This window comes from Gobius niger (genome assembly GCF_951799975.1).
Source record: "Gobius niger genome assembly, chromosome: 3".
In the NCBI taxonomy this organism is placed as follows: domain Eukaryota; kingdom Metazoa; phylum Chordata; class Actinopteri; order Gobiiformes; family Gobiidae; genus Gobius; species Gobius niger.
In genome coordinates, this window is record NC_136854.1 from 4,298,381 (window position 1) to 4,322,598 (window position 24,218).

Below are 24,218 nucleotides of genomic sequence, written 5' to 3' on the forward strand. Positions count from 1 at the left end.
AGAAAATCCACCGAACCCGACCAAAACACGACACAGATGCACAAAAGCCTCCAGCAAAACAATGTGGAACAGAAACCTCAAATGGAGTTCGCAGAATAAGGCAAAAAATGCAGCTGTACCAAGAGAGAGGAAGGTTGCTGCCTGTAATTTAGTTTAACTTTAATTCATAAACATTTATTATCTAAAAGTTTTATTTTTATTTGTACTCAAACATATTTATAATTGTATACATTTCTTTTATTGGTTTTGACTGCAGTTCTGTTAGTATCCAGCAGGCAACGCTGCCGCTGTTCGACAAATGCGGAAGTGACGTGACCCCGGCGTCTTACGTAAGCATCCACAACAAAGATGGCGGACGGTGAGTCCATTGTTCAGTTTCTGCGCTAATTTCATCCCTTTTTGCAGCCTACTCAGAGCTTTAATGTCACAGACAGATTTTAATCACTTCGTAAACTTCAAACCAGTGAAAGGTTTCAGTTTTGCCCCTGAAGTTTGTGTAGAATTATCCAGAAACGAGTCACCGCGGACTCGGCGCCGTTACCGCGGATTTCAGCCACAAACGAACATTTACTTCAATAAACCAACCCTGAGCTTCTCTTTGACCCTCTGTCCGCGCTGACCCCCCGCCAGGTTCTTATATCTGTTTGTGAAGACTCGTCCTGTCGTGAATCCGCTCAGAATGAACCGGTATCTGTGGAAACCGCTTTAGTTTGACACATTCTCACCTGTGACCGGTGTTTCCCTCAGAAAACTGTCAAAGCTGATGCATGACACGTGTTTTAATCCCTTAACTCCCACCTGAACCGAGCACATTTTCTCCAGTTTGGCTTTACCCCAGTCCAAAAGCTTCTGGAAAATAGCAACACAACTGAGACGAAAACAATTATGGAAATGTGACCAAAAAGTGGCGAAAAATGTCACAAGAAATTGATGAAAAAATGACAAAAATGTGATAAAAAATTTACAAAAAATTGACTAAAATGTGACGACAATGTGATAAAAAATTGACAAAAATGTGACCAAAAAATGACAAAAATATGACAAAAAATGATAAAAATGTGACAAAAAAAATGACAAAAATGTGATAAAAAATTGTACAAAAAAATGACAAAAATGTGACCAAAAAATTATACAAAATTTACAAAAAATGTGACAAAAAATGACAAAAATGTGATAAAAAATTGACAAAAAACTGACAAAAATGTGACGACAATGTGATAAAAAATTGACAAAAAAAATGACATTTGTGACAAAAATTGACGACAATGTGATAAAAAATTGACAAAAAATTGACTAAAATGTGACGACAATGTGATAAAAAATTGACAAAAATGTGACCAAAAAATGACAAAAATGTGACAAAAAAAATGACAAAAATGTGATAAAAATTGTACAAAAAAATGACAAAAATGTGACAAAAAATGACAAAAATTTGATAAAAATTTGACAAAAAATTGACAAAAATGTGATAAAAAAATGACAAAAATGTGACCAAAAAATGACGACAATGTGATATAAAATGACAACAATGTGATATAAAATGACGACAATGTGAACAAAAATTGACAAAAAAAATGATATATTTTTTTTTTACAAAAAATGTGACAAAAAATGACAAAAATGTGATAAAAAATTGACAAAAAACTGACAAAAATGTGACCACAAAATGACAAAAATGTGATAAAAAATTGACAAAAAATGACAAAAAATTGACAAAAAATATGATAAAAATTTGACCAAAAAATTACAAAAAATTGACAAAAAATTACAAAAATGTGACAAAAAATGACAAAAAAGTTACAAAAATGAGTTGAATACCCAACAAAAAAATGATGGGGAAAAAAATCTGATGACGTGAGGAAAAAGATCCTCTCGGTTCAGGCGGGAGTTATGAGGTTAATTCCGTTTTAGTCACAAAATTCCCACTTTGAGCTCATCTGTAGCGTTAATAACAATCGGTTTGGACTGAATGAACTGAAAACCCTTTTCTCATTTGACTGAATGTTTGTTGTTCCAGACCACGCAGACTCGGAGCAGCCCATGGAGACGCACACCGCAGTGAGTTTTTATTTATTTACTTTAGTGGATCCTTAAGGGCTGATGTGGAGCCTCCTGTGGCCCCCAGGTCTCGGAGAACCCCCACGCAGACTTCGGCCTCACGGACAGCCTGGCCCGGGCCGTGGACGGGGAGAAGTCTGGGGAGAAGAAGCAGAAGGTGGACCTGCAGGCGCTGCCCACTCGAGCCTACCTGGACCAGACGGTGGTGCCCATCCTCCTGCAGGGGCTGTCGGTGCTCGCCAAAGAGAGGTGACGGTGCTCCTGGTCTCCTGTGGGGGTTCAGAGTCTGAGCTGTGGTCGGAGAAATACAGCGGGTTCTAGATTTAGCAAAGTTTCTCCAGGAAGCAGCAAGTTTAATGTTTTTAATGACCATTTACTGTGTTTTCATGCTACAAATACAAAAAGGTGTGCTTTCAAAAAAGGAATGGAAAGTCTACCTCACTGACGAGCTGAGTTTTCACTTAAATTGCCCCAAAAAATAATGATTTTACAAATGCAGGTCTTAAATATCGTGATAAATCCACTAGAGTGAGTTAAGTGTGAGAAAGTCAGTTTTTATCAGGTGTTTCAGATTAGTCCTTCAGTGAGGCTGAAGCTCGATGGGAAATGCCATTAAAGCTCTGTGTTTGGAAATCAGCCTCTGATTGGCTAAATGTGCTATCTGAAGCTAACTCAAGCTAACTCAAGCTATCTGAAGCTCACTGAAGCTCACTGAAGCTATCTGAAGCTAACTGAAGCTCTCTGAAGCTCTCTGAAGCTCACTGAAGCTCACTGAAGCTACCTGAAGCTATCTGAAGCTAACTGAAGCTAACTGAAGCTATCTGAAGCTAACTGAAGCTATCTGAAGCTCTCTGAAGCTAACTGAAGCTATCTGAAGCTATCTGAAGCTCACTGAAGCTCACTGAAGTTACTGTACTTTTGCTAGTAGTTATTTCATACAGTACTTTTTACTTCTACTTGAGTGAAGATTATGTTTCTTACTTGAGTAAACAATAAAAAGTAATTATTTTAATTTTGAACCATATAAAATATATATTTCTTTTCTTATTTAATTCTTCATTAAGATTTTCTTCAAACATTTTAATATTTTCCTATTAGTTCATGTTTTGTTTTTCATCATTAATGTAAATCTAAAACAACAGTTAAACTTTTACTCAGTTACTCAATACTACTACTGCTACTAAAGTAACATTTTCTCCAAGTACTTTTTGACTCTTACTTGAGTAAATATTTGGCTCACTACTTTTTACCTGTACTTGAGTGAAATACATTTCAAAGTAACGTTAGTCTTACTTAATAGTAAAAGTCTAAATAAATCCTGTTTAGTGTTGGTGCAGGTTTATGCAGGTCTGTGATAAAGAACAGGAAATATCCTGATCCACGACCTTCTAGAGCAGGGGTCGCAGGTTTGCTTGGTGGAGCCGATTTTCTTTATTGTAAAAAGACCAAGGGCCGAACCTAACAATTTTAGCCAAAAGTAAAGCACAATTTTCTACAATAGCCAGTGCTGTGCATAATTTATGCCCTAATTTGGTGTTTCCGGTTTGGAAAGTTTTAAGTAATTGACAGAGTTTCTCACATTTTTACAGTACTTCACCCCCTGCCTTAAACAAGCACATCTTCTCCGGTTCAGCTTTACCGAAATCTAAAAGCTTCTCAACTGGAGCTCACAGCCTATAGGTGTAACGCCTCATTTAACCTCTTAACTCCCACCTGAACGGATCCTATTTTCTCCAGTTTGGCTTTACCCTAATCAAAAAGCACCAAAATAGCCACACTCAACAAAAATGTCACAAAAGTGAAATAAAAACATACAAAAGGTGACACAACACAGCAACAACACGAGGAAAAAGATCAGTTTTGTGGGTCTTAGCTTTCAAATGAGGTGTTACACAGGCCTATATAATGGCCAAAGAGGACAGAATGCATTCGGTTTAGGCGGGTGGTAAGAGGTTAAGATTAAACTCTAAAACGATTAAAGTACTTCTGATTTGTATAATAATGTTTCTCAAAATCGTCTTGAGGGCCAAAGGTTCTGTGCTGGAGGGCCGGATTTGGCCCCCGGGCCTGACGTTGCCGACCCCTGCTCTAGAGCGTCAGAAACAGCTATGGAAAGTACTTTTTTACCTGATCATTATTTGGAAGTGACTGGATTCACATTATCGTCTCCACTTCTGAACGCCTTTAAGAGACAGTCATGTGACCTGAGTTCATTTGTGCTGAGGGAGAAGACGCTGGACTTCATGACAGTTTTTGTTTCATGTGAATAGGTCCATCAGTTAGAGATATTAACCATAACTTCAGCGTGTTGACCGTTACCATAGTTACCACTGTTACCATGGGCGAGCTGCTGTAACGTGCTTTCCTCTGTCTTTCCAGACCTCCAAACCCCATCGAGTACCTGGCCACGTTTCTGCTGAAGAATAAATCCCAGTTTGAAGACAGAAACTGAACTCCTGCTTTAGTCCCGTTTTTAGTTTTTATGATTTTTTTTACTTTCTGTACAATAAAGTAGTTCCTCATTGTCTGCAGCTCCTCGTACGTTTCAATTCTTCACAAACAACACGACGGTTTCACTTTTAAAAACAGGTTTGTTTATTTATTGCACAAATCACTGACGACAAAACTTTCTACAGATGGAGCTTCCGTTTGGTTTGGCCTCGGAAGAATAAACTCTATACAAAACAAAATAATATAGAAGATAAAAGAGCTTTCATTTTATTTAATGCGTTTCATGATCAGCAGCGAAGTGCGGACATTATCCGTCTGTAAATAAAACAGTGTCAATAAAGAAGGTTTGAGAAAGAAACATTTGGTTTCAACAGAAGAAAAGTCGATGTGGAGAAGTTCGAAAATTAGACTTTAGAGCTTTCTTTATGTCACAATGTTCCTCATGAACAGGGCTGGGCACCATGGGGAAAATATTGAGTAAAGATTGGGGCAAACATTGGGCAAAAAATAAAATAGGGGGAAAAATTGAATTATTGTGGCAAAATTCATTTTCAAAAATAGGGAAAGTAATTGAAAAAGTTGTTAAAGAAAATGACTATAAAAATTGGTAAAATGGAGCAAATATTTGAAAAAAATAAAATGGGGGAAAACATTTATTGTGGCAAAAATAGGGTAAAAAAAAAAGGTAAATATTGGGCAAAATACATTTAAAAAGTAGGGAAAGTGATTGAAAAAAAATGGGGGAAAAATTGAATTATTGTGGCAAAAATAGGGAGGAAAAAATGGTAAATATGGGGCAAAATACTTTTAAAAAGTAGGGAAAGTAATTGAAAAAGTTGTAAAAGAAAATGAGTATAAAAATTGGTAAAATGGGGCAAACATTGGAAAAAAATAAAATGGAAAAAATTAATAGGGAAAAGATTGGTAAATATTGGGCAAAATTCATTTTCAAAATAGGGAAAGTAATTGAAAAGTTGTAGCAAAAATAGGGTAAAAAAATTAGTATTAAAATGGGGCAAACATTGGAAAAAAATAAAATAAAATGGGGGAAAAAATGTATTATTGTGGCAAATATAGGGAAAAAAATGGGTAAATATTGGGCAAAATACATTTAAAAAATAGGGAAAATAATTGAAAAAATTGGGCAAAAAAAAAATAGGGGGGAAAAATTGAAAAACTTGGACCAGCAAATGTACAATATCGGGTTCATCTACAATGTCAAGAAATGTGTGGAAAAACTGGGTAAAATTCAGAGAAATTGCAGCAAAAATTGCAGCAAAAATTGGTAAAATGGGGCAAACATTGGAATAAAATAAAATGGGGGGGAAAAAATGTATTATTGTGGCAAAAATAAGGAAAAAAATTGGTAAATATTGGGCGAAATACATTTAAAAATAGGTAAAGTAATTGAAAAAAATGGGGCAAAAAAAACATGGGGGAAAATAGGGGCAAAAATAAGAAAATATTGCGTAAAAAGCTTGGTAAAATGGGGCAAACATTGGGCAAAAAAGGGGGGGAAATTTAGGAAAATTGTGGCAAAAATAAGGAAATATTGTGTAAAAAAATGGAGCAACAATGGGGAAAAAAATAAATAAAAACTGGGGAAATTGCCGTCCCTGGACCAACAGCATGAAAACTTGGACCTAAAGAGATACGATTATTCTCTGTACCTGCTTTCGATACTTTAACTTTTTTTGACATCAGTAGAACCTAAACTAGTAAGTAACCGCCGCCCCGGCCTTGGTGTAAATACTTGACTGTCTGTTCATTGAGGAGGTTTTATCTCAGTAAGAACAGGGTTTCCCAGGGGCATTAAAGTGGTAATCCTCACTAAGAAAGCCCTTCTTTGTTTGCAAAATGAGAATAATCAAGCTCCTCCTCCCCCTCCCTCCTGATTGGACCTGACAGGCTGGTTCACAGGAAAAGCTCCACTCATTGGTCGACGCGGGAGGAGACTAGACTCTGATTCAGGGAAGGAGGGACTTTACAAGACTATCACTTTAAAAGCCATTAAATCAATAACGTTTGAAAATTAATGCCATAATTCAACTATTTTTACTGTACAAGTTATTCATCCACCCAAAAATACATTCAGCCGTATGTTTTTGAAGCTGCAAAGTTGTTGGTCCTAACACTTAATGAAACGTATTTGTACTTTCTACTTTACACACTGAAGTAATCCGTCTGTTTTTCATGAGGAACAACATTAGAATGTGGTGGAAAAGTCTCATTTGCAAATACAGGATCTGTAACGGCGCTTCCTTCTCTCTTCACGGCTGTTTTCTGTCAGTAGTGTCGGGCGGGGCTTGTTCTCAGGTGTGTCTGTGGGCGGGGCTTGTTGCCAGGTGTATCTGTGGCTCATATGTAGAACTGGTGATTGGCCAGGTTGTCCATGAAGGGCTGGACGAGGAAGTCTGTGGAGAAGTAGAAGACGAGTCCGAAGGCGATGGAGATGGGCAGCGCGGGCAGAGCCTTCTTGAAGATGGCCAACAGCAGCAGAGTCAGACACAGGCCCTGAGGGAGAGAGGAGGAGGTCACTCAGGAGGAGAAACCTGAGGAGAACATCTACGAGATTAGAGATGCAGCGATCCAGTTTTTTCCCTTCGATACTGGAGGTTTGAATATCTGCCGATATCCAATATTAACCGATGCCAAGAGACTTTCTTAAAAGTGTCTGTCTCTGAGGGATAAAGTGAATGTTCCTCTTTTCTCCATATTAAAGAGGGGGTATTCTGCTTTTTTCAATCACATAGCACCAGTCTATATCACACTACAATGATGACCAAACCTTCTGTTGGTCTGTAAATGCAGTAAATTAGAATAACTGCCTTGTATAAAATGTCTCTCTCAAAATGGCTGTAGTGAATGTCTTGAAATAGGCCTCTGTCTCTTTAAGAACCTCTGAGCCTTTCCGACACGCCCCCTCCACACGCTGTCTGTGGCATCAGTGGGGAGGGGGTTCTGCTGAGGAGCAGTGGTTGGTTACTCGGCTGGTGACGAAAGCTCGGAGGCGTCTCCAGGAGGTGGGGGCGTTCCTAGGAGGACTCAGGCAAACCTATCCCTAAAATGGCCGCCATCAGAGTTTTTACAGATTACTCAGAAATACGTGAATGTGCCAAGGCAACACTTCAGGCATGTTTTTAATGAGGGAATGACATAATAACATGATGTAAAGCTTGAAAAAGTCCATTTAGCATAATACCCCCCCCTTTAACACACTGAAAAGCCCCCAAGATTTCTGTCATTAATTACGCATGGTGGTTCTGGAGGTTCCGTCTGCGCTGGAGCTTCAGTCATTGTTTAGAAAGTTTTCCTGTCCATAAATCTCCACCTCTCCTCCCAAAAAAACAAAAACGCATGTGGCTGATTACCATAATGTAAACAGAGATGCTCCGCTTTTACCCAATGAATCCTGATCTTTCAACAGTTTCACTCAATAAATAAAAGTATAAAGTCACAGCGAGTCGTTGAGAGTCATCGGCCTCAAGTCCAAGTCACAAACAGCAAGTCTTTTTAGAGCTTTGGTCGAGTCGAAGTCTCCCACCTCTGTTAAACACACCCAGACTAAACCTGTTTGTGAAACGTTAAACTCACGATGAGAATGGCCACGAAGCAGGCGATGGTGGTGTTCCAGTCTCCCCCAGTGGCGGCCGCTTTGCCCACGAGCACAGAGTAAAAGATGAAGTCTCCCAGACCCAGCTTCACCCCCCCTGCAATGACACACGAGGGCAAATCCTGAACCCATGGACTCATATTCATATTCACTATTTGACCTCTTAACTCCCGCCTGAACCGAGAGGATCTTTTTCCTCACTTCATCAGATTTTTTTTCCATCAATTTTTTGTTGGGTATTCAACTTTTTGTAATTTTTTTTGTCACATTTTTGGTCATTTTTTTTATAAATTTTTTGTCATTTTTTTGTCAAATCTTTATCAAATTTTTGTCATATTTTTATCATATTTTTGTCAAATTTTTGTCATTTCTTTGTCACATTTTTGTCGTTTTTTTGTCACATTTTTATCACATTTTTGTCATTTTTTGTCACATTTTGTCACATTTTTGTCATTTTTTATCACATTTTTGTCACATTTGTCATTTTTTTGTTAATTTTTGTTGTTTTTTGTCACATTTTTGTTAATTTTTAATCAAATTTTTGTCAAACTTTTGTAATTTCTTTATCACGTTTTTGTTGTTTTTTGTCAAATCTTTGTCACATTTTTGTTATTTTTTGTCACATTTTTGTCATTTTTTTGTTAATTTTTGTTGTTTTTTGTCACATTTTTGTCACATTTTTGTCATTTTTTTTTAAATTTTTGTCAAAGTTTTGTAATTTCTTTATCACGTTTTTGTTGTTTTTTGTCACATTTTTATCACATTTTTATCACATTTTTATCACATTTTTATCACATTTTTGTCATTTCTTTGTCACATTTTTGTTATTTTTTGTCAAATTTTTGTCATATTTCGTTAATTTTTTATCAATTTTTTGTCATTTCTTTGTCACATTTTGTGATTTTTTGGTCAAATTTTTATCACATTTTTGTCACATTTTTTTGTTAATTTTTAATCAAATTTTTGTCAAAGTTTTGTAATTTCTTTATCACATTTTTGTCGTTTTTTGTCACATTTTTGTCATTTTTTTCATCAAATTTTTATCACATTCGTCAATTTTTTGTCATTTCTTTGTCACATTTTTGTCATTTTTTGGTCAAATTTTTATCAATTTGTGTCATTTTTTTCTCACTTTTTTGTCACATTTCCATCATTGTTTTCGTCTCAGTTTTGTTGCTATTTTCACAGCTTTTTTCCAGAAGCTTTTGGATTGGGGTAAAGCCAAACTGGAGAAAATGTGCTCGGTTCAGGTGGGAGTTAAAGGGTTAACCGATCGTAATAAACAGACTCACGGTCCTCCTCCAGTTCGTCCTCCGTTATCCCTCGGGACGGGCGCCTCTCAGGCTCCGCCCCCCTGTCTCTGTGCTCCGCCTCCGCCTCCTCATCTGAAAACAAACAGTTATTCTTCTGCATCTGTCACGCCCCTGAGGTCGCGCTGGGTACGGCACATGGGTACTTTAACGATACTTTCCGATTTCCGATACCGATACCAGAGCCATACCGATACTAAAATATTTGAAAACAGAATAATAATGTGCCGAAGATCAGCAAATGTACAATATCGGGTTCATCTACAATGTCAAGAAATGTGTGGAAAAATTGGGTAAAATTCAGAGATATTGCAGGAAAAATAAGGAACAATTATGTGAAAAAAGGGAGAAAAAAATTGGTAAAATGCGGCAAACATTGGAAAAAAATAAAATAAAATGGGGGGAAAAAATGTATTATTGTGGCAAAAATAGGGAATAAATTGGTAAATATTGGGCAAAATACATTAAAAAATAGGGAAAGTAATTGAAAAAAATGGGGCAAAAAAAAAAACATGGGGAAAAATAGGGGCAAAAAAAGAAAATATTGCGTAAAAAGCTTGGTAAAATGGGGCAAACATTGGGCAAAAAAGGGGGAAAAATTTAGGAAAATTGTGGCAAAAATAAGGAAATATTGTGTAAAAAAATGGAGCAACAATGGAGAATTTTTTTTCTTGAGTCACTTCCTTTAATGCCGTCCCTGAACCAACAGCATCAAAACTTGGACCTAAAGAGATAAGATTATTCGCAACGATTATTGGCAAAAAAGGAGGAAAAAAAATTTAAAATGGGGGAGGAAAAAATTAAATACTGTATATGGGGGAAAATTGGGCAAAAAAGTGAAAAAAAATTGGAAAATAAATAAATAAAAATTGGGCAAAAACGAGAGGAAAATAAGGAAAAAATTGTCAAAAATAAGGCAAGCATTGGGCTAATTCTTTTGAAAAATGGGGAAAATCCTTTATTTCCTTTAATGTTGTACCTGAACCAAGAATCAAAACTTGGATCTAAAGATAGAAGATCTTTCTCCTGCTGCTGTCGATACTTAATATTTCATCAATACCAGTAGAACCAACATTTTTTAATATATAATAAATATAAACCCGACTCTCACCTGTGTCCGGTCTGTGCTCGTCTGGACTGGCCATGCCCACGGTCCACATCATCGCCGCTGTGCACAGGAGGAGGAGTTACAGGAGGAGGAGGAGTCACAGGAGGAGGAGTCACAGGAGGAGGAGTCACAGGAGGAGGAGTTACAGGAGGAGGAGGAGTCACAGGAGGAGGAGTCACAGGAGGAGGAGTCACAGGAGGAGGAGTTACAGGAGGAGGAGGAGTCACAGGAGGAGGAGTCACAGGAGGAGGAGTCACAGGAGGAGGAGTTACAGGAGGAGGAGGAGTCACAGGAGGAGGAGTCACAGGAGGAGGAGGAGTCACAGGAGGAGGAGTTACAGGAGGAGGAGGAGTCACAGGAGGAGGAGTCACAGGAGGAGGAGTCACAGGAGGAGGAGGAGTCACAGGAGGAGGAGTCACAGGAGGAGGAGTCACAGGAGGAGGAGTTACAGGAGGAGGAGGAGTCACAGGAGGAGGAGTCACAGGAGGAGGAGGAGTCACAGGAGGAGGAGTTACAGGAGGAGGAGGAGTCACAGGAGGAGGAGTCACAGGAGGAGGAGTCACAGGAGGAGGAGGAGTCACAGGAGGAGGAGGAGTCACAGGAGGAGGAGTCACAGGAGGAGGAGGAGTCACAGGAAGAGGAGGAGTTACAGGAGGAGGAGGGGTCACAGGAGGAGGAGGAGTCACAGGAAGAGGAGGAGTTACAGGAGGAGGAGGAGTCACAGGAGGAGGAGGAGTCACAAGAGGAGGAGGAGTCACAGGAGGAGGAGTTACAGGAGGAGGAGGAGTCACAGGAGGAGGAGGAGTCACAGGAGGAGGAGGAGTCACAGGAGGAGGAGGAGTCACAGGAGGAGGAGGAGTCACAGGAGGAGGAGGAGTCACAGGAGGAGGAGGAGTCACAGGAGGAGGAGGAGTCACAGGAGGAGGAGTCACAGTGAGCAGTCATGAGAGTAACAGGTGTAGTAAAAGTAAGAGTAAAAGTACTCACAGGAGTAAATGAGCGCGGGGAAGATGGGCTCGTTCCTCTCCTGCGCCGTCTCCACCAGCATCCTCAGAGGCCCTTTGGGAGACAGCACCGCCACCAGGTCTGGAGACGCAACAACAACAACAGCACGTTAGGACCTTCCACGACCTAAACCGGGCCTGAACCGGGCCTGAAGCGGCGTACCGTAGATGGAGATGGCGCCCAGGATGACCCAGGCCGACCACGGGGGCAGGTACTTGATGAAGACCAGGGCCATGAGCGCGCTGACCAGGATGAGGTAGGCCTGCTGCAGACACAGGGGGCCCTTCCAGTGGATGCACACCATCCCCACGGCGCCGAAGTTCCAGATGATCACCGCCACCGTGGGGTAGTCCATGGCCACGTTGTAGGTCTTAAACACCTCTCTGCCGGGACAGCGCCGCGTTAGGGAAGGTGAGTGAGTGTGTTTGTGGACCGTGGACTCACCCCAGATACATGAAGCTGAACCAGAAGAGCAGCATCAGGGAGGACAGGATCAGCCAGCCGTGGATGAACTGAGGAGAGACGGACAGAGATCAGACACTAAACGATTCTGACCTTCTGAGCAGACACTTTGGCCGACTGGATCCTAAAATGTCCGCCCTTAACCCCTTAACTCCCACCTGAACCGAGCACATTTTCTCCAGTTTGGCTTTACCCCAATCCAAAAGCTTCAGGAAAAAAGCTGAGACGAAAACAATGATGGAAATGGGACAAAAAAAGTGACGAAAACATTGACAAAAAAGTGACAAAAAATGGATGAAAAAGTGGCAAAAATGTCACAAGTAATTGACAAAAAATGTCCGTAAAAATGTGACAAAAAATTACAAAAATGTGACAAAAATGTGATAAAAATTTGACAAAAAATGACAAAATTGTGACAAAAAGTTTTAAAAAAATGAGTTGAATACCCAACAAAAAAATGATGGAAAAAACATGTGATGACGTGAGGAAAAAGATCCTCTCGGTTCAGGCGGGAGTTAAGAGGTTAACAAGAATTTAACTCTTACCACCCCCTTCAACCGAGTGCATTTTGTCCAATTCGTTTTTACCCAAATCTAAAAGCCTCTTGGAAAAACTAGCAACAAAAATTAGACAAAAATATCTACCAAAGAATAACTGTAAAGTGACAAAAAATGTGAGGAAAAAGATCTAAATCTATTTAAGATTTAAATGAGCTTTCAAATGAGGCGTTACACTGGCCTGCAGGCTGTGAGTAGGGCTGGGTACCATTTAACAGTACCTACTGGGTACCGACCGAAAAGCTCCAGTAGGGGGCGGTATCGAAAAACCTTTTTTTTTCTGTGCTAATTTTCTGTGCTTTTTCTCTCCAAACGTCAATTAATGATCCACAGTGAGTCTAAAAAGCCTGAACTCATGAGCAGCTTCAGCGCAAATGCAGAAGTGAAGCAAAGCTATAACTTACTCACACTTCAGTCATTATCAGAGATGGCAGAGCCGTGGTCTGAGCCAGGACTAAACCAGGACTAAACCAGGACTTACAGTAAACTGGTTAAAAGTCAGGACTAAACCTGGACTGAATAAGAAACTAGACTCTTAGACAAAGAGAAACACATGGGCTTTACCTTTAGCTTTAGCTTTAGCCGCAGAGCCTGAAGTTACTGCTGTTGTTTAAACTCCAGCTGCACCGGAGCATTTGGGATCAAAGATTGTTTGTGGAAAAGGTGAGCCCTCACTCTGCATCAGCCATGTTTGGAACAGTTATGGTGCATTGTCAGTGACAGAGTGAGCGCTCTCACTATGTAACAGATCTGTGACGTGTGAGGAGCTTTCACTGTCGAACAGCTCAGTGAGTTTAGAAAAGTTTATCTTCAGTAAACGGTCCTGATGTGGATCTGGTCTGTTCCTGCGGCTCAGGAGGGAATAATGTCCTTTCTCTCTTTTTATCACGGCTTTAGTGGGAATTCTGCTCAAACATGAAGTTCCAGGTGACGCTGCTGCTCCTGTTTTCTGATGTGCCGTGTTTGGACTTCCTCCTGAACGATACTTTTCCTATGCACATTATTTGAACTCAATTCATATAACAGAGGGATCGAAAAAAGTACCGTTAAGGCACCGGTACCGAAAAGCAGGTATCGTCAAAGTAGTGGTATCGGAAAAAACAACGGTACCCAGCCCTAGCTGTGACCTTATGGATTTGGGTAAAGCTGAACTGGAGAAAATGCACGGCGGTTAAGAGAGGGATAAAGGTAGTGAAGGTTGAGTGAAGCTTTGTGACACTTCAAGTCTTTCCTGGCAAAACGTAAAGATTCAAAGCCTCAGAGCCGCTTCATTCTGTCTCCACACTGACCTCTTGTGGACAAACTTTATTACTGCGACGATAAATATGAGTCATTTCCTGTGTCAAATGGTAGCACCTGTACTTGTAGAGCGTTACCTTGTAGCACCTGTACTTATAGAGTGTTACCTTGTAGCACCTGTACTTGTAGAGCGTTACCTTGTAGCACCTGTACTTGTAGAGCACCACGAGGAAGATGGTCATGACGACGATGACGCTGATCATGATGATGGTGTTTAACACAGAGTTGAGGAGGCGGCGGCCGACGGACGACGTGTTCTCTGTGAACGGCGTGTAGATCCTGACACACAGACACGGGTTTTATACAGTGTAACGTCTCCATCATGTTTATGACACATGATCTCAGTTATACAAAATATCCTCTAACATCTCAATATTCCACCAAAACATGAAAAGAAAAGGTTTTCCACAGTTTCGCCCTCTATTTTCCTGATTTATTTTCTCATTTATTTACACATTTTTCCCTTCCCTTTTCCTCTATAGGGGACTTACTATTTCCACCACACCCAATTTCCCAATTTTTTTCCACCAAAACAAAAGTGTTTTCCCCATTATTTTTTCTTTAAATTTGTCCCCATGTTCTTTTCTCATTTATTCACCCTTTATTTTTTAACATTTTGTCCCCACTTTTCCCACCAAATCTTTTTAAAAATAAAAAAAATGTTTTCCCCGTTTTTGTTTTGTAAATATTTTCCACCTTTTACTAAAAAAACAAAAAACAAAACGAATTTCACCCTATTTTTCCTTTTTTTCCCTTCATTTATTCACTTTTCCCACCAACATTTTCAAAATAAAAGTCTTCCCCGTTTTTATTTTATTTTTTCCGCCCCTCCCCCATTTTGTCCTAATTTTCCCCTCATTAACACTCGGCTGTGACGCCTCTTTGAGAACTCGACTGTAGCGTTTTGGACTCACAGCTGCTGGTCCGTCTTCTCGGTGTAGAAGCTCACGGACTTGATGGTGGCGACCACGACGACCATGCAGAGCGTGACGGGGATGAACAGCATGATGACGTGTTTGGCGCCGTATTTCAGCGTCAGCTCCTCCTCGTCCGCTTCCTGCTCCCCGTCCAATGAGGAGGCGGAGTCTGGCCCCGCCCTCCTGGACACGCCCTGGGAACCGACGGCACAGGAAACGACCGCTTAACTTAACACACTGGAGCGCCATTTTGAAATATCTAACCTCTTACCACCCGCCTGAACCAAATGCATTTTGTCCTCTTTGGCCATTATACAGGCCTGTGTAACACCTCATTTGAAAGCTAAGACCCACAAAACTGATCTATTTCCTCACGTTGTTGCTGTGTTGAGTCACCTTTTTTATGTTTTTTTTGGTCACTTTTTGCTGAATTTTTGTCACATTTTTGTCATTTTTTTGTTGATTTTTTGTCACATTTTTGTTGATTTTTCTGTCACATTTTTGGTTTAATTTTTGTCAATTATTTTGAATTTTTGTCACTTTTTGGTTGAGTTTTTGTCACATTTTTGTTTAATTTTTGTCACTTTTTGGTTTAATTTTTGTCAATTATTTTGAATTTTTGTCACTTTTTGGTTGAGTTTTTGTCACATTTTTGTTGAATTTTTGTCACTTTTTGGTTTAATTTTTGTCATTTTTTGTTGTTGAATTTTTGTCACTTTTTGGTTTAATTTTTGTCACATTTTTGTCACTTTTTGGTTTAATTTTTGTCACATTTTTGTTGAATTTTTGTCACATTTTTGTCATTTTTTGTTGTTGAATTTTTGTCACATTTTTGTTGAATTTTTGTCACAATTTCGTTGAATTTTTGTCACATTTTTGTCACTTTTTGGTTGAATTTTTGTCACATTTTTGTTGAATTTTTGTCATTTTTTGTTGTTGAATTTTTGTCACTTTTTGGTTTAATTTTTGTCACATTTTTGTTGAATTTTTGTCACTTTTTGGTTTAATTTTTGTCACATTTTTGTTGAATTTTTGTCACATTTTTGTTGAATTTTTGTCACATTTTTGTCGAATTTTTATCACATTTTTGTCACTTTTTGGTTGAATTTTTGCCACATTTTTGTTGAATTTTTGTCACAATTTCGTTGAATTTTTGTCACATTTTTGTTGAATTTTTATCACATTTTTGTTGCATTTTTGTCATTTTTTGGTTGAGTTTTTGTCACATTTTTGTTGATTTTTTGTAAATTTTTTGCTGATTTTTTCACTTTTTTGTTAAATTTTTGTCTTTTTGTTGAATTTTTGTCACATTTTTGTAGAATTTTTGTCACATTTTTGTTGCATTTTTGTCATTTTTTGGTTGAGTTTTTGTCACATTTTTGTTGATTTTTTGTAAATTTTTTGCTGATTTTTTCACTTTTTTGTTAAATTTTTGTCATTTTTTTGTTGAATTTTTGTCACATTTTTGTTGAAGTTTTGTCACATTTTTGCTGATTTTTTTCACTTTTTTTGTTGCATTTTTGTCACTTTTTGGTTGAGTTTTTGTCATATTTTTGTTGAATTTTTGTCACATTTTTGTTGAATTTTTGTCACTTTTTGGTTGCGTTTACATTGCTTTTTGATTAGGGTAAAGCCAAACTGGAGAAAATGGGATCCGTTCAGGTGGGAGTTAAGAGGTTTTAACCAAGTCCGTAAAGCTACTATGGTGTGTTAGCAAAACAAAGCTAGCTTATTAGCAACAGCTAATGTTTTTTCGGGGAAAAACTTGGGCGAAACACAGAAAACCTGGGACTAAACCCGCGCTGAGTAAAGTCCTCACCCGTCTGGATGGAGACTCATGGTGGTTGTCTAAGTCGGGGCTGTACGAAGGCACTGTGGGGTTTTCCGACGGCACTAGCGCTGTCCTCTCGTTGTAACAGTCGTCCTCACTGTCCGACGCGTTCATGGTCTCCTGGGAAAAGAGGAAAACGTTCAGCGGCCGCGCCCAGGGTGAAGATCACCTGTGGAAACGGTCCAGTACCAGCACAATGAGAGGGGCCTGATCTGCTCCGGGTTCTTCTGTTTCTGCCATACACCGAACGATGAGCCGCGCTGTCCTCTGTCGCCCCCTGCTGCACAATACATGAACTTCTCAGACAAATGGGACGGATATCCAAACAGCACCGGGTTAAATCTCCAGTGTCAAGAACTGTAGAATGAAAAAGGGGGAAAATGTGGATCAAATTGGGGAAATATCAGGAGAAAAAATGGTGAGAAAATGGGAAAAAAAAATAGAGAAAACATAGGAGGAAAATTGGGAAAATATGGGGAGAGAAATGGCGAAAAAATAAGGGGTGAATATGGAAGAAATTGGGGGAAATAGGGAGAAAAAATTGGGAGAAAATTTGGTGGAAATAGGAAAATATGGGGAGAAAATTGGGGGGGAAATTGAGAAAACAGAGAGAAAATTTGGAAAATATGGGAAGAGAAATGGGGAGAAAATTGGGGGAAAATAGGGAAGAAATTGGGGAAAATGGGGGGGGGGGGGATTTGGGGGAAATAGGAAAAGAAAAGGGGAATAAATGGGAGAAAATTGGGAAAATATGGAGAGAGTGATGGGAGAAAATTGGAGAAAAATAGAGAAAACAGAGGGAAAATTTGGAAAATATGGGAAGAGAAATGGGGACAAAATTGAGGGGAAATAGGGAAAAAATTGGGGGGAAATATGGGGGGAAAATTTGGCGGAAATAGGAAAATATGGGGAGAAAATTGGGGGGGAAATTGAGAAAACAGAGAGAAAATTGGGAAAATATGCGAAGAGAAATGGGGAGAAAATTGGGGGAAAATAGGGAAGAAATTGGGGAAAATGGGGGGGATATTGGGAGAAAATTTGGGGGAAATAGGGAAAGAAAAGGGGAATAAATGGGAGAAAATTGGGAAAATATGGAGGGAGTGATGGGGGAAAAATTGGGGAGAAAATAAAGAAAACAGAGGGAAAATTTGGAAAATATGGGAAGAGAAATTGGGACAAAATTGAGGGGAAATAGGGAAGAAATTGGGGAAAATGGGGGGGGGGGTTGGGAGAAAATTGGGAAAGAAAAGGGGAATAAATGGGAGAAAATTGGGAAAATATGGAGAGAGTGATGGGGAGAAAATTGGGGAAAAAATAGAGAAAACAGAGGGAAAATTTGGAAAATATGGGAAGAGAAATGGGAACAAAATTGAGGGGAAATAGGGAAGAAATTGGGGAAAATAGGGAAAGAAATGGGGAATAAATGGGAGAAAATTGGGAAAATATGTAGAGAAAATAGGGAATAAATTGGGGAAAATTAAAGAAAATGGGGGGTAAAATTGGGAAAGAAAAGGGGAACAAATTGGGGAAAATAGGGGCAACATAAGGGAAAATAAAAAAAGGGAAAATAATTGGAAAATTTGAGAAAAAAATAGAGAAAATGTAGAAATTTTACATTTGACATATTTCTGACAGTTTACAAAACTGTCGCTTCATCCTCGCACAAAGTCCCCACACATATTGAGAAATTCATTGTTGCCAACATCGCCCGGCCTTAAAGGATCACAGACAGGAACATGTTTGTAGAGCTCAGGGTCTGAAGGTGTTTGATTCTCTGTAGGGGAAGTAGAGCTGCACTACATACTGAAGACATTTAGAGACAGTCATGAACCATAAACAACATCTCTAACACCAGATTATTTAGCACAAACAACATCCTGATCTCTGCTGGGTCCATGACACAATAAAAGTGTCCTCGAACCTGAGCTGGAACATAATCTTCACACAGAGGAAAGAGTTTCAGGCTCAGCTTCCACAATGAGCCTGTTCTTTGCAGCGCCTGAGGAGATGTTCCCTTTAGAAGAACAGACTGAAACCTAATCCCAACAGAATAAAGCTCACATTCAGAACTAGCTCTAGCTCGTTTAAGCTTTAACCAACACTATAAACCCTCTGTGAGTCCTAACATGTCGCTTATCTGCGTCAGTTTGACTTTGAAAGCGCTGGTTTTCGCCGCAAAGCTGAGATTGAAAAGTTTAGTTCTCTCGAAGACCCGAGTGAAAAAGCGACGCATTTCGAGCCTCTGGGGGGAATAATCTCTTTAAACCCCGTGTTTTCCGCATGAAAGAGGCCTGAGTTACGCGCAGAGGCGGCAGGAGAAGCTCGTTACCTGATGTTAAAGAAGAAAATCCCCGTCAAAAGGAGAAGAGCCGCCGCGGAAAGTAAAGAGTAAACAGCAGCAGCGGAACACGGAAACGAGCGGTCAGCTGACCCGCACCACGTGACCGGCGCGGGACACGGTGACGTCACCCGGACTTCTGTCTGTCAAAAATAAATGAATTAAAATAACAATATGACTTTATTATTGAGTGTTTGACGATACGGGTTTGCATTAAAATTATAGTTAATAGTGAGTTAATAAATGTTAATTATCAGGTCACTCTTGGAAAACAGATTTTAAAGCAGAACTAAGTAACATGTTTACCTTAACCCCTTGACTCCCACCTGAACCGAGCACATTTTCTCCAGCTTTACCCCAATCCAAAAGCTTCTGGAAAAAAGGTGTGAAAATAGCAACAAAACTGAGACGAAAACAAGGATGAAAATGTGAAAAAAGTGTGAAAAAATTGTCGAAAAAGTGACAAAAAATGGACAAAAAAATGACAAAAATGGACAAAAATTTGACAAAAAAGTGAGAAAAAAATGACGAAAAATTGAGAAAAGATGGACGAAAAAGTGATAAGAATTTGACAGAAAAATGCGAATAATTTGACGAAAAAGTGACAAAAAAGTCACGAAAATTTGACAAAAATGAGATGACTGCACAACAAAAAAAGTGATGAAAAAAATCTGTTAATGTGAGGAAAAAGATCAATTTAGTTTTGTAGGTCTTAGCTTTCAAATGAGGTGTTACACTGGCCTACAGGATTCGGGTAAAGCTGAACTGGAGAAAATGCTCTCGGTCCCTCTGGGGGTAATACAAGTGTTAATGGGGTGATTGGGGGGTCTTGGTGTCTCTGGACAGAAAAATTCAATTGCAACTTGTCTGCCACCGGGTCATAGCCACCAATACACACTAATGGAATCACGAAGAAGACGCTAACAGGCTAACGGGCAAAGCTAGCTGTGGGCTAGTGTGGCTGATGTGTGGTGGACCCTGCGTTGTGTAGTTTTACTAAAGGACTCGCGGGACTCAGGACACATTTGGGGGAAGCGGCCGCTTCAACCCCGTTTATTTCTGACAAGATTTAAAAGAAAATGGCGTTAGCCCCGACGATAGCCCCAGCCCACAGAACAATCTCTTCCACAAAAGACTCAAGAAAAGGGCTGTATATATCTCAACATACCTGACAAGATTTAAAAGAAAATGGCGTTAGCCCCGACGATAGCCCCAGCCCACAGAACAATCTACGAAATACAAAAGAAAAAACATCCACAGAATAAACAACAAATATGAACAGAAATGACAATAAAACAATATGGTAACTTAAAGGACACATGGAATTCACAACAAAATGAAACATAAGGGGCAGATGGCCCGAGATCCTACCTCTTCCACAAAAGACTCAAGAAAAGGGAAGACGGAACGGGAGGAGCCCCCATATATAGGACTGGCCTGGGACAGGACGTGACACACGGGGCAACAACCAAAATAAAATACACTTGCCAAAACAAGACACACAACCCAAAGACACTGCCAGGTATGACCAACGAACAAACCAACAAGAACTACACCCAGCGCCAATTCTCCAGGATATACCATGAACCATAACCCTGTTACATACACCCCTCCTAAATCCTGAGTAATTGGGGGTACATTACATTACATACAGTAAACAGTGAGAAAAGGAAAAAAAACTTTTTGGCACGAGAGCAACTATTACGGTCAGTACATAACTCTCCTCAAGGGATCACACAGTGCAAGGTCTTGACTGCGTGGATCAGAAAGGTGCCGTTTACACCTAACATACAAGAATACTCTCTGAAACCAAAATTCCTGATCCCTCACATCTTATTACAATGGCTCAAAACAAAGTGAGCTCAATGGGACTTACTTCCCGAAAACATACTCTTGACATAAGAGAACATGGAAATCACGGAACGTGAAGTATCACTTGTCATCACAATCTGTTCATTCATCTCACAGATTAAGCGAGCAGGAGGTTTAATCAGTCTACCTGTCCTGGTACGCAAGGGTTGCAGTTGTGCGTCATGTACGACGTCACACGTCATTGCATCTGGAACAACTAGGTCAGATTTATCAATAGGGAGGGCGTGGTCGACCGCGCTCGGCACTAATTGAGGAGACACGTTCTGGAGCTCGACGCAGAGAGAGGCAGCATCACTCAGGCTTGACGCCACCGAATCCGCCCCAGACCCCGCAGATCGACCACCCACGGACCCCGAACCAGTCATACTGGCAACTGAGCCACGGTAAGAAACATTGTCCGTGTTCAAAAGCCAGTTTATCGTCTTAGTTTCGCTGTCCTGTATTTCCACAGGAATTTCCGGATCATCGTTTGCTAACGAGGGACAACTAGACGGACGTGCGCTCGCTTCATCAGGCGAAAGGAAACTGACAGGGAGTAGAAGATTCCTGTGCACAACCTTAACTTTCTGTGTTTCGGGGTCTCGGATGGAGTAGACGTTGACACTTGGTTTAACTGAAATTACTTCGTACATCGTTGAAGCCCATTTGTCTGCAACTTTCCGTTTTCCTCTCTCCCCACGATTCGCCAACAGCACTCGATCACCCACCACGAGGGGCGAGCCCTTGACTTTACGATTGTAGTTTTCTGTCTGGCGTGCTTGTGCCGTTTTGCTGTTTTGAAGGGCAATACGCGAGGCCACGGCCAAGTCGTGTCTCAACTTTGCAACAAACTCATGGTGGTCGACGACTGAGTTGTTACCAAGCACGTGTTGAAAAACAATGTCAACGGGCAAGCGTGGGACTCTACCAAACATGAGGTAAAAGGGCGCAAACCCTGTGGTTTCGTGTTCGGTGCAGTTGTAACAAAACGTCAGCATTTGCAACATTTGTGGCCATCTTGCTTTTGAGTTTGGGGGTAGTGCACGGATCATGTTCCCTAGAGTCCTGTTATATCGCTCCGTGATGCCATTCCCCATCGGGTGATATGGCGTAGTGTGCGACTTCTGAACCCCCGATAGCGCCAAGAGTTCCTTCATGAGACTGCTCTCAAAGTTCGCACCCTGATCCGAATGAATGCGCTTGGGAAAACCATAGACGCAGAAAAAGTCATTCCACAACCGACGAGCAACTTGTTTGGCTGATTGATTCTTGCAAGGGAAAGCATGTGCTAGTTTAGAGAAGTGATCCGTAACAACTAACACGTCAACACATTTTTTATCGGTTTGTTCAGCGGTCCAGAAGTCGATGCAAACAAGCTCCATCGGCTCTGAGGTGTGAATGCTTTCGAGAGGGGCACGGTCATTGGGTTCAGGAGTTTTACCAACTATGCATCTGAAACACTTTCTCACGTGGTTGATAATGTCCTTTTCCATTCCAATCCAGAAGAATCTTTGTCTAGCCAAGGATAGCGTCCGAGCTTGACCCTGATGACCAGCTGAGTCGTGGAGGCCGGTGAGGACTTGTTGCTTTAACGAGTCCGGGACAACAAACTGTTGGAGCGTCAAATTCATTTTATTGTCCCTTTTCGTCCTGTACAGTAGTCCGTCCTTAATAGAAAGTTTCGGCCAGTGTCTGAGTAGATTCTTCACTCCATAAGGTTCATTTGTGCGTTCACGCTTCGTGGGCCTTTTCCGTCTTTGGACATAATAGAGGGCTCTATTCACAGTAGCATCCTGTTCTTGCATGGACGCGAGTTGGCTCATCGGAAGTGACGCACTGTCGGTGATACAAGCGAGTTGGGGAATATCAGAACAGGTGACATGTAATTGACCGGTATTCCCCACACCATGAGCATCCAATACCGCTTGGACATCGTCGAGGGACAACGACGGTTGTGGAGGGAGCGATTTAGCAGGGCACCCATGCTGCTCAACATGTTGACAGTTGTTAGTGCACCTAAACGCATCCTGAACTCTCTGATCAGCTAACTCGCTAACTTGGGCAAGCAGATTTGAATAAGGTTCAGAAACCAGGCGGTGGGCTACACAGGACTTAACGAAGGGCTCTCTACTAAGCGCGTCAGCGACTACATTCTTAGCGCCCGGGACATAGTTAAGGTCGAAATTGTAAGCCGCTAACTTTGCCACCCACCTTTGTTCGCAAGCGTCAAGTCTTGGTTTAGTCAGAATATAAGTCAGTGGATTGTTGTCAGTCCAAACAGAAAAAGTGCGTCCCTTTAACCAATGGCCAAATTTGTCGCATACGGCCCACTTAAGAGTCAAGAACTCCAGACGGTGCGCTGGATAATTCAACTGGGCGTGAGACAGAGTCTTACTAGCAAAAGCCACAGGTCTGGCAATCTTACTACCAGGCGGCAATTGCGAAAGAACAGCACCTATCCCGTCAAAGGAAGCATCAACGGCAAGGATAAAGGGAGCGTCAAAGTCTGGGTGAGCTAACGTCACACTGTGTATCAAGTCGTGCTTAAGAGTCTCAAAAGCCTCCCTGCAATCGTCAGTCCAGTCAGCGGGTGTTAACTTCACTTACCTTTCTTAAACTTAGGTTTTGGGTTCCTACCCCTTTTCTTGGTGGTGGAGGGCTCTGACACGAGACTAAACAGGGGCCTAGCTTTAGCTGAACAACCCTCAATAAAGTGATGGTAATACAGAGCCATCCCCAAGAAAGATCTTATTTTCTTGGCACTGGGGGTTTTACCGTCTTTTTCCATAAGGTCGATTTCCTTAATGTCAACGATGGCCTGGACTTTACTGGGATCGGTTTTCATGCCTTCGTCACAGACGACGTGGCCCAGAAACTTCACTGAGCGCCGTAGGAAATGACACTTTTTGGGGGAGAGTTTAAGATTGTTTGCAGCTAACCTTGAGAAGACCATCTCCAGCCGTTCTAGTGCAATCTGTTCGGATGGCGCAAACACCATGAGATCGTCCAGGTAACATAACAGACTGGTAAAGTTCTTGTCACCGAAAATCGACATCATCATGCGCATAAACGTCGCGGGGCTGTTGGTTAGTCCTTGAGGCATCCTGTTATACTCGTGAAGGCCAAACGGAGAGGAAAAGGCAGTGTACTTTTTGTCATCCTCATGTAACGGAACATTGTAAAAACCTGAGGTGAGGTCCATGGTGGAAAAGAACACGTTTCCCCCGAGGGCAGCAAGCGCATCTGTCTGGTGAGGCAAGGGGTGCGCATCTTTAACAGTCCTTGCATTGAGCCACCGAAAGTCATTACAAATGCGCAAATCACCATTGGGCTTTACAACGAGGACAAGGGGAGACGCAAACTCGCTTTGAGACTTTTTGATTATGCCTACCTCCTCCATTTCGTTCAGAGCTGTTCT

General features: G+C 40.8%; 2 protein-coding genes across 3 annotated transcripts; one reads left to right on the forward strand and one right to left on the reverse strand.

The window, feature by feature from the left end:
* The first annotated feature begins 305 nt into the window (after positions 1-305).
* Positions 306-4,589, forward strand: dpy30 (dpy-30 histone methyltransferase complex regulatory subunit). The gene is made up of 4 exons (XM_079554126.1): positions 306-358; positions 2,018-2,058; positions 2,126-2,307; positions 4,438-4,589. The coding sequence occupies exons 1-4, from the start codon at positions 349-351 to the stop codon at positions 4,508-4,510; spliced, it is 306 nt and encodes a 101-aa protein (XP_079410252.1). The 5' UTR covers positions 306-348; the 3' UTR covers positions 4,511-4,589.
* Positions 4,590-6,617: 2,028 nt separating this feature from the next.
* psen2 (presenilin 2) lies at positions 6,618-16,893 on the reverse strand. Of its 2 annotated transcripts, none has more exons than XM_079554088.1 (11): positions 16,801-16,893; positions 16,600-16,731; positions 14,778-14,974; positions 14,001-14,142; positions 11,990-12,057; positions 11,708-11,928; positions 11,528-11,626; positions 10,544-10,600; positions 9,415-9,507; positions 8,104-8,219; positions 6,618-7,023 (listed from the first exon to the last, which is right to left on the reverse strand). In XM_079554088.1, exons 1-11 carry the CDS (start codon positions 16,849-16,851, stop codon positions 6,868-6,870), a joined length of 1,332 nt encoding a protein of 443 aa, XP_079410214.1. In that variant the 5' UTR covers positions 16,852-16,893; the 3' UTR covers positions 6,618-6,867. The 2 variants fall into 2 exon arrangements, with proteins under 2 accessions (XP_079410214.1, XP_079410213.1); XM_079554087.1 differs by having other exon boundaries at positions 13,971-14,142.
* Between the last annotated feature and the right edge of the window lie 7,325 nt (positions 16,894-24,218).

Excerpts from the sequence above, each read along its gene's own strand:
- dpy30 (XM_079554126.1), top strand. Across the intron at positions 2,059-2,125 it reads CCATGGAGACGCACACCGCA|GTCTCGGAGAACCCCCACGC; the intron begins GTGAGTTTTTAT and ends TGTGGCCCCCAG. Across the intron at positions 2,308-4,437 it reads TCGGTGCTCGCCAAAGAGAG|ACCTCCAAACCCCATCGAGT; the intron begins GTGACGGTGCTC and ends CTGTCTTTCCAG.
- psen2 (XM_079554087.1), bottom strand. The coding sequence starts at position 16,851 with ATGGCAGAAACAGAAGAACCCGGAGCAGATCAGGCCCCTCTCATTGTG. Across the intron at positions 12,058-13,970 it reads ACAAGTACAGGTGCTACAAG|TTCATCCACGGCTGGCTGAT; the intron begins GTAACACTCTAT and ends GTCTCTCCTCAG. Across the intron at positions 8,220-9,414 it reads GGACGAACTGGAGGAGGACC|GGGGGGTGAAGCTGGGTCTG; the intron begins GTGAGTCTGTTT and ends GTGTCATTGCAG.